The sequence below is a fragment of the Eurosta solidaginis genome, chromosome 1 (assembly GCF_040869045.1).
Source record: "Eurosta solidaginis isolate ZX-2024a chromosome 1, ASM4086904v1, whole genome shotgun sequence".
NCBI classification, from domain to species: Eukaryota; Metazoa; Arthropoda; class Insecta; order Diptera; family Tephritidae; genus Eurosta; species Eurosta solidaginis.
The window spans coordinates 96,910,506-96,926,678 of NC_090319.1; the positions used below are offsets into that span (position 1 = coordinate 96,910,506).

Genomic DNA, 16,173 nt, shown 5'->3' on the forward strand with positions numbered 1-16,173 from the left:
TCACCTTTCCATCGGCGCCAATTATAATTCCACTAACGCCATTCTGCTTCAATTTGGTACGCTTATTCACCTTCACCTTGGACACTTTGCCAATTGGTGTCAGTTTTGGTATGCTAACCATTGAATTGATCAAGGTCACACTACCTGGCATACCACTGCCGCTTGGCTCGGATGCAAGCTTTATGGATGCTGCTGTAGCAGCACATGCTTCGATTAATTGTTGTTTCTTTTGTTGGGCGAGTAGTATTTGACGTTCCATGTTTTGCTGTTGTTGTTGTTGCACTTGTGCGGCTGCGTTCTGTTGTTGCTGTGCTGGTGAGCTTGTAGCATTGGGATCAAATTTGAATTCAACGGGCTCATCATATTCGTCCAACATCAGTTGGGGTTCCATGTAAGAGGTGTCCATTTGTTCATCACCATCGCTGTCGTTTCCATCTAAAATTTAGATAAAAATGGTGACTATTTTTTACGGAAAGCATTAGATTTTACAAAGAAAACACGTAGCTACAGATAAGAATAAACACACACATATACATTGCGCTCGTCGATAGATTAAAGTTTCCTTACTCTCAGAGGCAGCTCTTGTCGCACTGTCTCTCTAATAAATGCTTAAAAAAAACTCGATTTCTAGACATTTAAAATTTCTATCTACTTGGAACGATGGCGGGAGCCTTTCGAAATAACGCACACTATATTTGCCGGCAAGGTTAAGGCGCTTAGAATATTTCCGCGGTAGACGTGCCTGTCGTCAGAGGCTAGTGAAATCCGCGGACTGCCCACATCCGCAACACTACTCCAAATAGTAGGCGTTTTTTTCGATTAAAAGAACCATAGCATAACACACGCTAGTCGAATTCATCAATATGAGGTTAGGAGGGATATTTTAGAGATTGACGGTACAATAATAACTTAGGAAATCGCTGAGTTGCAACGATTTTTTTTCGAATAAGACTGATCACAACCTTCTTTAAATCCTCCGGAGATAGGTGGGATCTTTATATTTTCACTTAATAGAATAATGGGCAGTCAGGCAAGAAGTGCCTCGCTGATTCTACTTCTTTATACTCTACTAATCTGCTTATGGAAGGTTTTTTAAGTATATATTTTTCAGAATCATTCATTCATCATCGTCGAAAACCTGACAGTGAAGGTGCTGCCAAAAAAGAAAGTTGAAGTACATTTTGGGCAGATGCGTCTTCACTTATTCACATAATATGAACTAACGAGCTTTTATTCGTTGGACTATAAAGATTCATATCTCCATAGAGCTCATCATTGAACCTCCTTCGATACTCGCCGTCAGCAGAGCCATAAATCTTCCGAAGAACTTTTCTCTCGAACACTCCAAAAGTCATCTCATCTTCTCTCGACACCGGCCATGATTCCGATCCAGACATGAAAACAGTTATCATGAGCGACTTGAAGAAAGTGATTTTGTTCGTGGAGAGGAGACTTTACTTTTGATTTCTAAGCTGACATTATGTTCGCTCTTAATGTCGAAACCTGAGTTACTATGGATAAATGAGCCTTTAGTGGAGCCAAAAATATCGACAGATCGCCCTCTATCCATTTTCGGGCTATTACTAATGGGCAAGAGGTTGTCTCAGCCTCTATATGAGCAGACTACAGGTAACCAGCGGGACTTCTACATATCCCGGCCAAGAGATGCCCATGACAGTTACACGGGATATCACTTTGTCATAGGGCCAGATGATACTTATCTTGAAAGAATTCGAGGCAATATAAAGCGACCTCAGGCACTTCCAGCCCACTCTTGAACAAAGCTCTAATTGCTGCTTGGTTGGCTGAGTAGATTTTGTTTTTTTGTCTTCAGTGTCATTGTACGTTCTGAAGATTGTTTAGTGCCGAAACCGGCTTGTCTCCAAACCAAATTTGAAAATGGATGACGCAATATTTATCAGTTATCTACCCCATTGTTGATCTTACCGATTCTCAACTGCCTTTAGTTCCACATTGCATATCAAAGGTTTTTGGTAGGCGTTGCCACCTTAACTAAAACCCAGTTATAACCAAATTTCTATGTATGAATGTGTGTTTATTTTCTTTTCTTAGTACATGTGTGAATGTATAATGCAACGAAAAGGCAAACAAAAAACGGAAAGGAAATACATTTTGCTGAAAAAAAAATACACAAATCATTTCAGTTTGAAACGAAGAAACGTATCGGAAAAGCTGTAGGGATTTCAAGCCATACGCCGCGCAGTCGAAATTGCAGCGAAACTTTACCGGTTCGCAAAGAAAAAAAAAAAAAAAAACAAAAAACATGGAAATAAAAAAATCGTAAACCAAGAAGTGCAGCATCAAAGGAAAAAAAAAATTAACACAAAACGTTTTGTATTTTTGTATTGCCAAAAAGCTAGCCTTGGTAGGTTAATGAATTTAATAAATTTTGCGTTTGTTATTGTTTGAAGCAATTATAGATTTTTTTTTGTATCATAACGTCGGCCATGAATCCCTAAGCTTAGCCCGATCGTATGGAATTTACTCACTATCATTTTTGCAATAATTTTATTATTTCCTTTTCGCTTAATTTGAGTTTTTTTGCATCATACTTTCATGAATTTTCTGTGAAACTCACCTGCCGACGAAATGAGTGGCGCGACCTTTGAACTTTGCTTTGCTTTAACAGCTTTTAACACTACTACACGCGTAGAAAATACGAATAAGTAAAAAACGCACAGAAAACATTATAATTTCACTTTTATTTTACAATTATATTTATTTTTGTTTTCAGTTTATTTCGCACATTCGACCTACGATTTTTATATATCCCATATGTTTCAAAATATTTACTTAATAAATCCCTTTTAGCTTTTCCGATGCGATTTTTAGTTTTTTATATCTTTACTCTTAAATATAATTTTAAGATATTTTCACGAAGTTTGGTGAGTTTTTCTTAAACATGAGTGTAGTCGTATGTTTGTTGAATGTATGTATGTAAATGAATAAAAATAGTGAGCTTCCTAAAATTAGTATTTTTTTTTTTTGTAACCGGGTATAAAAAACGTTTAATCTTCGATTAATTTCGTGCATGGCATACAAAAATGTCGGATGTTTTTGGTCATTCTTTTTTTCTTGGCTCAATAGTCTTCAAACACTAGGCCTGATTACATTTACGACGGCGGCTACAAAGCGACTCTGTTAAATTATTTTTACACATGTTCTTATGAGCATGAATGCCGTTTTAGCCAGATTAAACCTAGTTCTATTTTTGGGTAGCGACAGTGAGTGACGTCCTTTTTACTTTATAAATTAAAATTAAACGAATAGAAGTAAATAACGGATAATAAAAGCTAAAATCATTCTATATATACATACATATATACATAATTATATTTGTGGCTGCCGCGTTCAAAGTAATCAAGTGCTTGACTACGGGTTTCGTCAAGCTTCGCTTTATTGTGGCTGTGGTCTGTGGACGCCGCGTTGTTAAAATTAACCTTTATTTCTCATTTTCATAAAAATTATTTAAATATTTGTATACGCATAAAATGCTACTGAAGCCCATAGACTACGTAAAAATCGAAAACTTGTACGAAAAATCTATTTTTTTAAGGAAGTTTATACAGCTGCGAGATATTTATATATTTTCATTAATACGTGCTATTTCACTTGTTATAAATTTTTTTGGTAACGTATTAATTTTAAGAGCGAAGTACTTAAAAAACAATAAAAAAAGTAATAATTTTTTTCGTACAGTTAGTTAATTTAGCAAATGAGCTTCGCCAATTTACAATTACTACTTTTTATTTGTTTTATTTTAATAAATAGATTTGGTATTTCGTAGCTGTATTTTCGTCTGTAACAACGAACTTTTCAGTTCAACTGAAAGATCCTTAAATCTTGATCGTGCTGTTTGTGACATCTAAAGCATAGACGAAAAAATCACAATTACCCTTATTCAACTGCTCTTCAAAGTTGCTGTCTTGGTCTCACTCTGCCTTTTTTTCTCTAACTCGTTGAAGGTGGTCAGACGGATGTGCCGCCATATTGAACGCCCTGTCTAAACGTTGCGAAACGTCATCTTCAGCAACTTCTTAGTCTGTTTTACAGCTGTTCTCACACTAATTATTGTGCGCTGACAGATGAGTAGATTGTATGTATTGGCATGGAGAGAGACAAATAGCACATCACCAGTGCAATCTGATATGCAAAAGTCGCCAACTTTAAACTTTTGTTGCAAGCAAAGCATAAGAAGAGGAATTTGACATTTGCTTTGGCTATGAGTGCTTTCAGAGTTTGTAAGTGTAAATATTTTTCCCACTCATTGGCACATTTCTAACATGTTTCACAATTAAAAAATAGCATTTTAGCAAATGAATTGGAGACAAAATATGTATGTTAACAAGTATTTTTCTTGTGTAGTAAGAATGCTTATAACAATGCTTCGCAAAATTTTTTTTATGGGAATTGGCAAGCCGAACAAGTTTCAACTGCCTAAGCCTGAAGTTCTGTTTATATTTAAAAACGCAACAGCGCAAGATGTTGGATTCTGCCTCAAAACTCATAAACATGGGAAAATTCATTGTAATGCGGCCATCAAATTTGTTGAAAAACTCATTGTCAAAATTTAAATTACTCCATTAACTTTGTGTTCGAACACAACTGAAGTTAATTTCTAAAGTTAGCAGTATTTTGATTGCTATTAAGATTTTGTTCAATGGCTATTTTAAATTATTAAGTGTATGTTTCAATGAATTGTGATGGGCTAAAAATTTAAAACCAAGACTTACCAGATGTGCTGATATCGTTATCATTTTGTTTGGGTTTGTTGTCTTTTGATTTGAATTTTTTATTGTGGAAAGCTGAATCGCGGCTTTCCTGCAAAAGAAAGTAGACAATTTTTTTTTTTTAATTTAATTCTTCACATTTGGTAACAATTAATGATATACATACATTAACTTTGTTAAAACATCCCCCTAATAAGGAATCAATTAATTAAAAAAACAAAAATAAAATAATACATCCTAAAATAATTTTTGTAAAAATTGCATAAAAATTCAGTCCAATTAAAAAAAGTTAATTAATGGCGTAATTAAAATTCTGAACAATTTAAAATACTCCAAAGAATTATTAAAGTTTTTTACAAATAATTGCAAATAATTAGGCTATAATATGATTAAAGAATATTTATTTAACTTTTATTTACTAAATATTTTATAAATTATGAATTAAAATTTTTTTAAATCCTCAAAGAACTTTTTAAGTTGTTAATTGAAAACCAATTTGAAAATAATTGCAAGCAAGTAAGCAATCATGTAATAGAGTATATTTATTAAATTTTTTTAAATTAAGTTACCCATAAAACATAAATTAAAAACAATTAACTAATAATAAAAAAATAATAAATTTCAACAAATCATCTTAAAAATCTAATGTGCTGATTTTATTACAAATCATAAATTAATTAAATATGTAATTAAAAATATTTTAATATAATTTCAAAAAATTATTTAATTCGCAAAAACAAACTAAAAATAATAGTAAATGATTAACCAATCACGTAATTGATTGAATTAATTAAATCGATTAAATTAATTATTAATAGTAACTAAACCGCAAATAACAATTTATAAGTTATAAAAAATTTAATGAAAAAGTTGATCTTTAAAAAATGATTTAAAAATGCAATTCTGATCTAATTAAAAATAACATTAGTGAAATTAAAAAATCAAGAAATTTTCAAAAAACTTTCAACGAATTATTTAAGTTGTAAATTGAAAAAAAATATTGAAAATAAATAATTAAACAGTTGTGTCATTAAAGAATATTAAATTAAATTTTTTTAATGAATGATTTAATTAATTATAATCATCATAAATTAATTATGTAAAAGAACCGAGAAAACGTCAAAATACTTTTAATGAATCATTTAAGGTGCAAATTGAAAATAATAGCAAATAAATAAACAATCATATGATTTACTAATATTTAATTTAATTTTCTTGAATAATTGATTGAATTACTAATCGTGCATTAAAAATACTAAAAAATTAAAGGAACCTTTTTAAGGCTTGAAAAATAATTATAAAAAAAAAAACAAGAAAAGCGAGTCTAATAAAAATATACTTAAAAACATTGGCCTAATTAAAAATCATAAATTAAAAAAAATAAATAAATGTAAGGCGCGATAACCTCCGAAGAGATCTAAGGCCGAGCTTCTCTTCCAATTTGCGTCGTGCTCCTCTTGATTTTTCCCTACAAATTGGCCGGACGGGACCTACATGTTTTATGCCGACTCCGAACGGCATCTGCAAGGCAGATGAGTTTTCACTGAGAGCTTTTCATGGCAGAAATACAATCGGAGCGCTTGCCAGACACTGCCGAGGGGCGACCCCGCTTAGAAAAATTTTCTTCTAATTGAAAAATCTTATTTCTAAAATTTTGATGTTGCTTTGCCCGGGAGTTGAACCCAGGGCATACGGTGTGATAGGCGGAGCACGCTACCATCACACCACGGTGGCCGCAAATCATAAATTAACAATAATCAAAAAAATAAAAAATTTGAAATACTCTAAAAAATGTCAAATTGCAAATTGAAAACAAATTAAAAATAATTGCAAATAAGTGAGCAGTTGTGTAATTGAAGGATATTTTTTTTTCGTTAATTAAAAAATAAAAAAAAAATTCGACGAACATTTTTCATTTCAGTTATTAATTCATTAATTAAAAAAAAAAAAAAATGTAAGGCGCGATAACCTCCGAAGAGATCTAAGGCCGAGCTTCTCTTCCAATTTGCGTTGTGCTCCTCTTGATTTTCCCTACAAATTGGCCGAACGGGACTTACATGTTTTATGACGATGCAAGGCAGATGAGTTTTCACTGAGAGCTTTTCATGGCAGATATACACCCGGAGCGCTTGCCAAACACTGCTAGCTTAGAAAAATTTTCTTCTAATTGAAAAACCTTATTTCTAAAATTTTGAAGTTGCTTCATTAATTTGTATAAAAAATAATCAAAAACAAAAAACCTAATCCTAAAAAATTGTTTAAAAAGCTAATGGCCTAATTCAAAATAATTATTATTATGTTATTAAAAAACAAACAATTTTAAATTAAAAAAAAAAAATTTACTAATTTTAAAATAATTATTGAAGTTTTCAGTTAAAAAAAATTAAAACAATTGCCAATAAAGTAATCATGTAATTAAAAGATTTTTATTTAATTTTTTTTTATTAATGCATTAAATCTATTAGTTATTCACCGTTTAGGAGGTAGAGGCACCGATATTTAATAACTAAAACGGGGACATTTAATAGAACGTAATATACTTAGTAATAATTATAACTTTTGCCTACAAAACAAAATGCTCTACTTTGAAAACCAACAAAAACTGTTCTATTCTGTGATTTACTTTAATTTCGTAGAATTTTAAAATTAAATTTTACCTACTTTAATCAAGATTTTGGCTTAAACTTTTAATCGCACCGATTAGCCATTGACAAATTAGTCAACTTGTTTTAGTATAAAAAAATTCTTCGGCTCAAAAAAATAAAAAAATCGCATACTTACACTCGGATCACGCAAATCGCCATCACGTTGATTATCATCGGAGCCATCATCATTGCCAGAATATGAATCACCCATTTTGCAATCGCCCATCTCAGAGTCCTACAGCATAAGCAAACCAAAAAGAAATTAAAATAGCAAATTGGAACAAGATCTAACATCATCATCGTCAACTTACATTCATGCCTTCGCGTTCGTATTCATCATAATCATTACCGGTGCCATTTGAGCTGCCCGACAATTTTCGTGGTCTGCCACGTTTACGTTTTGGCATCGATGCGAGCGCTGAACTCAGTAGAGATTGTTGTTGTTGCGCATGTTGACCACTAGCACCAGCGCTTGTTGAACCAGCCAATAAATTATTCTGTGATTTGCTACGTTGATGCTGTTGCTGTTGCACCAAATATGGTTGAATACGTTGCAGTTGTGGTGGTGGTGGCGTTGGTGTAACAGGTGATGGCTTATCATCATTCACTTCGGTTAAACCTTTGATACGCAATGATTCGGCGACACGCAAAAAAGCGGTAAGACGTTCCTGATCAACAGACACTTCGCCGCGATACATAAAATCAAGCAGGGATTTCATATCAGAATATGGAACATCCTTCAATATGACAATGGGATGTTTCTCAGGATGATTAATAAATAAGGCATTGAAATAGGGACTGCAGGCGGAAAGTACCATCTAAGGGGTGAAAAAAAATGAAATTAGTTCAACGATATAAAGCTTGATATTCTGCTGCTGCTAGCATTGGACCTTACCTTATGCGCTTTTAAATATTGGCCATCCACGGCCAGCGTGACATCCGTAAACGTTTCAGCATGCAGCAGCTGATCGAATACAGATAACAAATTGCTCTGATGGTTATTCCATCGTAAGCAAAATCTTTGGGATGCCATCTTCATGTTTTGGAAGGCGCTTCTTTATTTGGTTGTGATTTGCTCACAACCTCACAACGTTGGTCAAAAGAATAATTTTTTAGAATTTAATTTACTGCTATACTATGGATAGCTTATAAAAGTGTTGATTAGCCACTGCGTAAATTTCTGCAATGCAGTTCTTTAGTTGTGTTTTTAGTTTATAACTTGATCCTTAAAGTTTGCAAGTTCTTCTGCTTCGATTTATTATTAAATTGTATTACTTTTGCGAGTCTTTGTTCTTGGAGCATTCCTCGTTTATTGAAAATTAAATCGTCTTCCTTTTTTCCTTTCAGTTGTTGTACATGTTTTTCAAAAACTCCTGCAATGTGAAGAAAAGGAAACTCTGTAAAATCAGTTTTACAAATATTTTCAAAAGTGTTTCTGTAATGTACTCGTGTAAAGGAGGCAAAGTGGTTTTTACGGTCGCAAAAGAATAACCAGCCTCAGAGTAGATAATAAGGATAGGGGAATATCCGAAGCTTTTAGTACAAAAAGGCACAACAACATTGAAAAAACGACAACTGATCACACTATACCAAAAAGAATATACATAAATCGACGAATGTGTGGATAATGACTTTTTTTAGAAAACGCCCAAACTCAAAATTTCCTTAAAAAACCTTCCTGCCTTGAGCTTAACTGCCCCACTTTATACCCAACATATCGCTTTAGAGAAAAATATACATATGTATATAATTGAAGCCCGTTTGTTTCCACATAGACTCGTGACCACATGGCAAACGTTTATAAAGTAGTAACGAATATAGGCAGTCCTTTGCTGGATACGAATCTTTTACCCACTAAAAGAGTAATAAAAAGAGTAATAAAACAGGCGATTTGTACCTTTTCCTTGTTACTCTCTTGCCTATAATCGGTCGACGAGTAAATGAGCGATTTCAATACAAGTTGCAAGGAAGGCGAATTCAGTACCAGGTGATGTTATCCCAACATCTGATTGCTTCTTCTTGATAATTTTCCATACAACGCCTTGTACAACAATATGTCAATTAATCGAAATCAATGAAAATTTTCTTTTTACTTGACATTCTTCTGCACGGCGGGTTACTTGAATTCGCTTTGCCACCACCTGGTGTAGATTCGCCTTGATAAAAGGTGATGACAAAGCGAATTCAATCAATTCGCCGAGAATGTCAAGTCAAAAGAAAATTTGCATTAATTTCCATCTACGCAAATTCGGTAACAGGTATTGCTATCCCAAAGCTGATTGCTTCTTCTTGATTATTTTCCATACAACGTCTTGGTACAACAATATGTCAGTTAATAGAAATCAAGGCGAATCTATGCAAGTGATGGCCAAGGCGTATACCAATTCGCCGTGCAGAAGAATGTCAAGTCAAAAGAAAATTTTAATTGATTTCGATTAACTGACATAATAAAGTACAAGGCACTGTATGGACAATAATCAAGAAGAAGCAATCAGCTTTTGGGATAACAACACCTGGTACTGAATTCGCCTTGGCCATCACCTTGCATAGATTCGCCTTGATTTCTATTAACTGACATATTGTTGTACCAAGACGTTGTATGGAGAATAATCAAGAAGAAGCCATCAGCTGTTGGATAACAACACCTAGTACTGAATTCGCCCTTGCAAGTTGATTGGAAGTTATCAGCTGATTGCAGGTCCTCGCGATTTTTCTGTCAAAATTTGATACAGCACGATGTCAGTGAAACGAAATCAGCGCTAATTTTCTTTGCGTTTGACATTCTGCAGTAGTGCAAGTTTGGTTGTATTCGGTTTGCTATCACTTAGTATAGATTCGCCTTGCTATATTTTAGGCATAATTCGACAATTCAGGCTTCAGTAAAATGAAATAACGTAAATTTTATTTTGATTTGACATTCTGTTCTACGCCGAATTTAGTCTGAACTCACTTTGTATTTATTTGAAGAATATTTCTAATCAAGGCGAATCTATACAAGATGATAGATTCAACCCAATTCGCTTTGCAACAAAATGCCAACTCTAAAGGAAATTTGTATCGATTTCGTATTGCTGAGATTCTGCCTTACCAAGGCGTTGCGTGGAAAATATCAAGAAGCAGCAATTAGCCGATGGGATAACAACACCTGGTACTGAATTCGCCGTAGTTTCTAATGAGTAAACATTGTGAAAGCAAATTCAGAACAATGTGATAGCATGCCATCAGCTGATTATGGGAACAGTGCAGCTTGTAACCCTCCGTAAGAATTTAAAAACTAAAAAAATGGTAATCCATGTTTAGCTAAAAATCTTTTAATACCCATAAATTTTGTTGCATACTTTTATTGTATATATATATTTATGTACATTAGACTGGGTCGATAACAATTAAAAAAAAAAAAATATTTTTTGGGTTTTGGGGAGTGTTTTGGTCGAAAAATTTACCCTTTCGCCATTTTTTTTTTCGCAGACTCGAAAAATTTTTTTTGTGTATGCGTAGTGTAACTTTTTTTCCTCAGCCCAAATCCTATCGAAAAATCGATGGCGCGATATCGGTTAACTTTGGTCCATACAAATCGTCCCACCCTAATGTACATACATACTATGTATAATAATCTGGTTTCTATCAGGGATGCACCTTAACGTTAAGCTAATCGTTTATCAAAAAATTTCCACCGTTTCCGTTGAAACACTTCGAAATATTATCGATAAAGAAATTATCAAGATAAATTGTATCTCGTTTTTAACCGAAACGAAAAGCTTTCGCTAACGTTAAAAACGTTAACGAAAACGTGATACTTTATGTTTGAATTGTGCTGGCAATGCTATAGCCATGGTGAAGCCGTAAGGTGGCAACAACGAGCGCACATACACACACAAACTCTATGTAATTTGTTTGTGTAATTCGTTGGTGGTAATGTCAAAAATACTCTGAGAAATGTTCGTACTGTCAAAATTCATGAGAAAAGTTGCAATCAGCTTGGATAATGCTTTCACCTTTAATGACTCCGCAATCAATCAGCTTTGCCAGCATAGTTTGAAATTAATAATCAACATAAACGATTTGATTTCGTTTTGATATGGCAGAAAACGAAACGAAATCATTTCGTTAATTTGACGATCTTAACGTTAATAAACGAAACGAAATGACTTCGTTTCGTTTATTAACGTTGATTATCGTAACGAAATGATATCGTTTCGTTGGTTAAGCATGCCTGGTTTCTATTAAATGCTTTGCAGTTAGTTATGTATGTTTGTTTACATCTATGATTTTTTTAAACTTTATAACTTTGCGTTGTATTACTATTCAACAATGAAAAGCTGTTCTTTACGACGAACGGTTTGTGCCATCGGCAGCATTCTTTTTGCCAATTAGTCAAACGATTGTGATTCCTTTTACATTGTTTGCTATTAATATTTAACTTTTTATTAATCTTTTGAGTCATTTCATGATTCTCAAAGTTTTAGAACGTGGAAAAGCATAGTAAAGTTTCTTAATTATCAAAAAAGCTCAAAACAAATTAGCCAACTTCCCACCCTACCGACACGGGGTTAAGAATTCTCCACTTCATCCTCTTCATCTCGAAGATCGTCCATTGCAAACAGGTTAAATAAAGATGATACAACATTTAAGAGCTCAGTACAAGCCGACTCAATTAAAATATGTATAGATAAAGTAGATAAATGTTTTCTGAAGACCAACTTGTCAATGCCAATTTACAATGGTCTTGAACCCAATAATCTTAACGTCTCATGAAATCCTAATAACTTGTTTGTATAAGATACACATAGCATCTAAGGCGGACTATATAAAAGTAGTTTTTGATAAGTGGGTGTAGCAATGTCTAATGTTTGAATGAACACTTCGAAAGGGAAATGTGGTACGATGATTGATACATACAAGACTGGGTCGGAAAAAAAGTTGCAAAAGTCAGAATTTTTATTTTAATTGTAACCAAGGCGGATCTATTGAAATAAAATGAATTGGTTCAAACAAATGCATCTAGTAGTATGTATTCCAATGGACCCAAGATCTTTGATTAAAAATCTACATTGCTGTGGTCATCTCCTAGCGATCATGTCTTTCTAGAACACTTGCTAACAGCTGCCTACTCAAGTCTGCTTTTAAATTGACCACAAAATGTTGGCGCTAAGCCATGATTCTATATCAAGTAAATTGAAAATATGCAAAATTTGCAAACAAATTTTAATCCCTTATATTATCCACTTTCTATTGAACAATTTCTATTACACAAAAAACTCGCAAGGAATTACATGATCAGAAATCACAAGTAAATGAAAACCCATAATTACAAATAATTTTTCTACATTGAGTGAATTGACATGAATACGTGATTCCCAGAAACACAACCAAGCATTCCTACGAGTTGTATTGAAGATGTTTTTTTACTGTAATATATATGGGGTATTCCATCCCGTTTCGACCAATTTTGAACCCGACCCTTTTAGAATTGGCTGAAAGTTTTTCTTCTTTTTCTAGCTTACGAAAGACGTTTTTCAGAATTTTTTCAAATTTTTTCATCCAACTCAAAAAAAGTTATGAATTTAAAAAAACGACGTTTTTGTTTTCAAAATGCTATAACTTTTTCAAAAATTGACCGTGTGGGATCTTTTTTTTTTAAATTTGTTTTTAAATGTACTTTTCGGAAAAAATACAAAAACATTTTTAAATTTTTTTTTTTAAATCTTTCAGTTTTTCGAGATTTTTCGAATTTCGCCATTTTTTTTCTCATAAAAAACTTCAATCAATTCTGCAATCATCCTCATTAATCCCGGAGTGTGCCGCTTTTTTATTTTTTTTTTTTTATTTAATTGAAAAAAAAATTTTCAAAAATAAAAATTTGTTTGTATCAATTTTATTTATATAACAAAAAAATGTAAGAAAATGATTTTTAATCTACGATTAAAATAACCAGGATTAATGACTGACACAGTAAACGAGTCATTTTAATCGTAGATTACCATAATATATAAAGAAAAGAATACTTAAAAATCATTTTCTTACATTTTTTTGTTATATAAATAAAACTGAAAAAAAATTTTTATTTAAAAAATTTTTTTTTCAATTAAATAAAAAAAAACTATAAAAAAAAATCGGCCACTCCGGGATTAGTGGGGATGATTGCAGAATTGATTGAAGTTTTTTATGAGAAAAAAAATGGCGAAATTCGAAAAATCTCGAAAAACTGAAAAATTAAAAAAAAAAAAAAACTTTAAACTTTTTTTTTGTATTTTTTCCGAAAAGTACATTTAAAAACAAATTTTTAAAAAAAAAAAGATCCCAAACGGTCAATTTTTGAAAAAGTTATAGCATTTTGAAAACAAAAACGGTGTTTTTTTTTAAATTCATAACTTTTTTTGAGTTGGATGAAAAAATTTGAAAAAATTCTGAAAAACGGTCATTCGTAAGCTAGAAAAAGAAGAAAAACTTTCAGCCAATTCTAAAGGGGTCGGGTTCAAAATTGGTAGAAATGGGATGGAATATCCCATATGTAAATATGTATGTAGGTATTTAACACAGTTCTATTAATACTATTTTTTTGCTTTCTGTAAAAAATACAATGGGACACCGACTAAAATACCTGCAAAAAAGGTGTGTCACGTCATCTTGGCAGTAAAACCTGGCTATGATCATGAAGCATTCGACGGTGATCAGTAAGCGCCGATAATCAACAATACACACATACATATGTATGAATTTAAACTAAAAACGCCGGCAAATATACAAAGAGGAGAGCTTTTGGGGGCAATGTTGGCGACTATTTTAAGCTATGGGTAAAAAAGGAACTTAAAAGCTTTACAGAACAGGTTTTAAAGCATTAAAAGGAATTTGAATTAGGGAGTAGTAGCTAGCGAAAACCAAAAAACCCAAAAAAACACGTTCGATGTTAGCTACATAGCTGGAAGCATTTAAGAGCTGGGTGAAGCTTGAATGCTGTAAAGGGAAAACAACCAAAACCAAACAAGCGACTCGTTAAATATGGATGTGTTTTTTGTTTGCGAGCGGCCGCCGTGGTGTGATGGTAGCGTGCTCCGCCTACCACACCGAAGACACTGGGTTCACGCCCCGGGCAAAGCAACATCAAAATTTTAGAAACAAGTTCTTTCAATTAGAACAAAATTGTTCTAAGCGGGGTCGCCCTCGGCAGTGTTTGGCAAGCGCTCCGAGTGTATTTCTGCCATGAAAAGCTTTCAGTGAAAACTCATCTGCCTTGCAGATGCCGTTCGGATTCGGCATAAAACAAGTAGGTCCCGTCCCGCCAATTTGTAGGAAAAATTAAAGGAGCACGATGCAACTTGGAAGAGAAGCTCGGCCTTAAATCTCTTCGGAAGTTATCGCGGCTTTCATTTATTTATTTATTTATTTTTGTTGACCAAAGCTTTTGTATGCTGAAATGTATGAATGGGTGAGGTGTGCTACTTCAATGACTCAAAACGGAATTTTATTTTATTCATGATTTTATTTATTTAGGAGAACCCATCAATTAGATTTGTTGTTACAACCAAAAAGCTGCAGAAAACTGTTCTTTCAAGAGTAGTCATGTCTATGTATTACGAAAAAGCACACCCACATTTTCAATTGTGCACCCAACTTAAACAGATGCAGATAAACACAAATAAATACATACACTGAGCATCATGGCGTCATCTTTGATCATGGCTCAAAGACTGAATGCTACATTAAGCATGACCTAATCGAATTCAGCCATCGCGTATGAGAACTGTAAATATCAAATGGGTAGTTAACTTGCATGACTGAAGGAAAGAGATCGCACTTAACATTTACCGCTACTCCGCTTAGAGTGAATTTGAAAGATGTGACGTAATAGCAGCGCACATGCAATGTACTGCAGTAACGTCACAGCGACGCAAAGATAAAGCTGGATGCAATATTATATATTACGAAAAAAACACATACGTTTCTGCTCAATGATAATCACTTTCGGTTAATAGGCTATTGTCAAGCCTTGTTTTGTAAAAAGTTAGTTATATTTGTGCTTAATATACAGAAGCATTCAAAACAGCAACAAACTAAAAAAATACTAAAGCAAATATAAAGATAATGAAAAAAAGTCAGACTGTCAAACATTCGAATTTTTACTCTACTCTTTCTGTCCCACACGCTCCGACTCTCACCCAGTCTACCTCTCCAATTGCTCAACAAATATTAGCTTTCTCCATTTACATAAATACTTTCGACAAAATGAGTCTATGAGACGTTTTTATTGACGGTGCCAGCTCATGCTTCCGCTATGAAAAGCTTATTTACACCTGATCTTTAGCTCATCTTTAGCTCTGCACGACCGGCTTCTGCTCTCTCTAATATATTCACATTTTTATACCCAGCGGTGAAACCAACTAAATAAAAATTAACTCATCCCAATGAAACCCAAACCTGCTATTAGAAGTCTCGAGCTAGTTAAAATGTGATCAAAAAACCTAATTCGGTTATGTTAAGTAGAATTTTTGTCAAAGATTTCATGGGTTCTGAAATCAAAATAAATATAAAAGAAAGTATGTACTCTTTTTGGTGCGTTGTCTCTAGTTAAGTGTTTTCAGACTATGTTTGCTCCGCCCGTAGTATATTTTCAAAATAGTTTGGTATTTTCATTGCACGGCATAACTACATAGTTATGTATGTACGTAATATAGGGGGTGTGTGAATTTCTTGTATTCCTCACGTCCCTATTCAACGTCAATTTGATTAGACGTTCATGGTTATCAACTTTGTAGGGCTGTTCGTAGAACTGTCTTAAG

General features: G+C 33.2%; 1 protein-coding gene across 10 annotated transcripts in view; it reads right to left on the reverse strand.

Annotated features, from left to right (window-relative positions):
• ttk (zinc finger and BTB domain-containing protein ttk) overlaps positions 1–16,173 on the reverse strand; it is a 149,611-nt gene that overhangs the window by 15,118 nt on the left and 118,320 nt on the right. For 9 of the 10 annotated variants that reach the window (XM_067759291.1, XM_067759290.1, XM_067759288.1 and 6 more), the window contains 4 exons: positions 8,292–8,769; positions 7,708–8,214; positions 7,533–7,631; positions 4,755–4,842 (listed from right to left, as the gene is read on the reverse strand). In XM_067759291.1, the coding sequence (XP_067615392.1) occupies positions 4,755–4,842; positions 7,533–7,631; positions 7,708–8,214; positions 8,292–8,435 (838 nt within the window). In that variant the 5' untranslated portion in view covers positions 8,436–8,769. Of the gene's footprint in view, positions 1–4; positions 436–4,754; positions 4,843–7,532; positions 7,632–7,707; positions 8,215–8,291; positions 8,770–16,173 lie in introns of all 10 variants that reach the window. The other variant, XM_067759295.1, reaches the window with a different exon arrangement.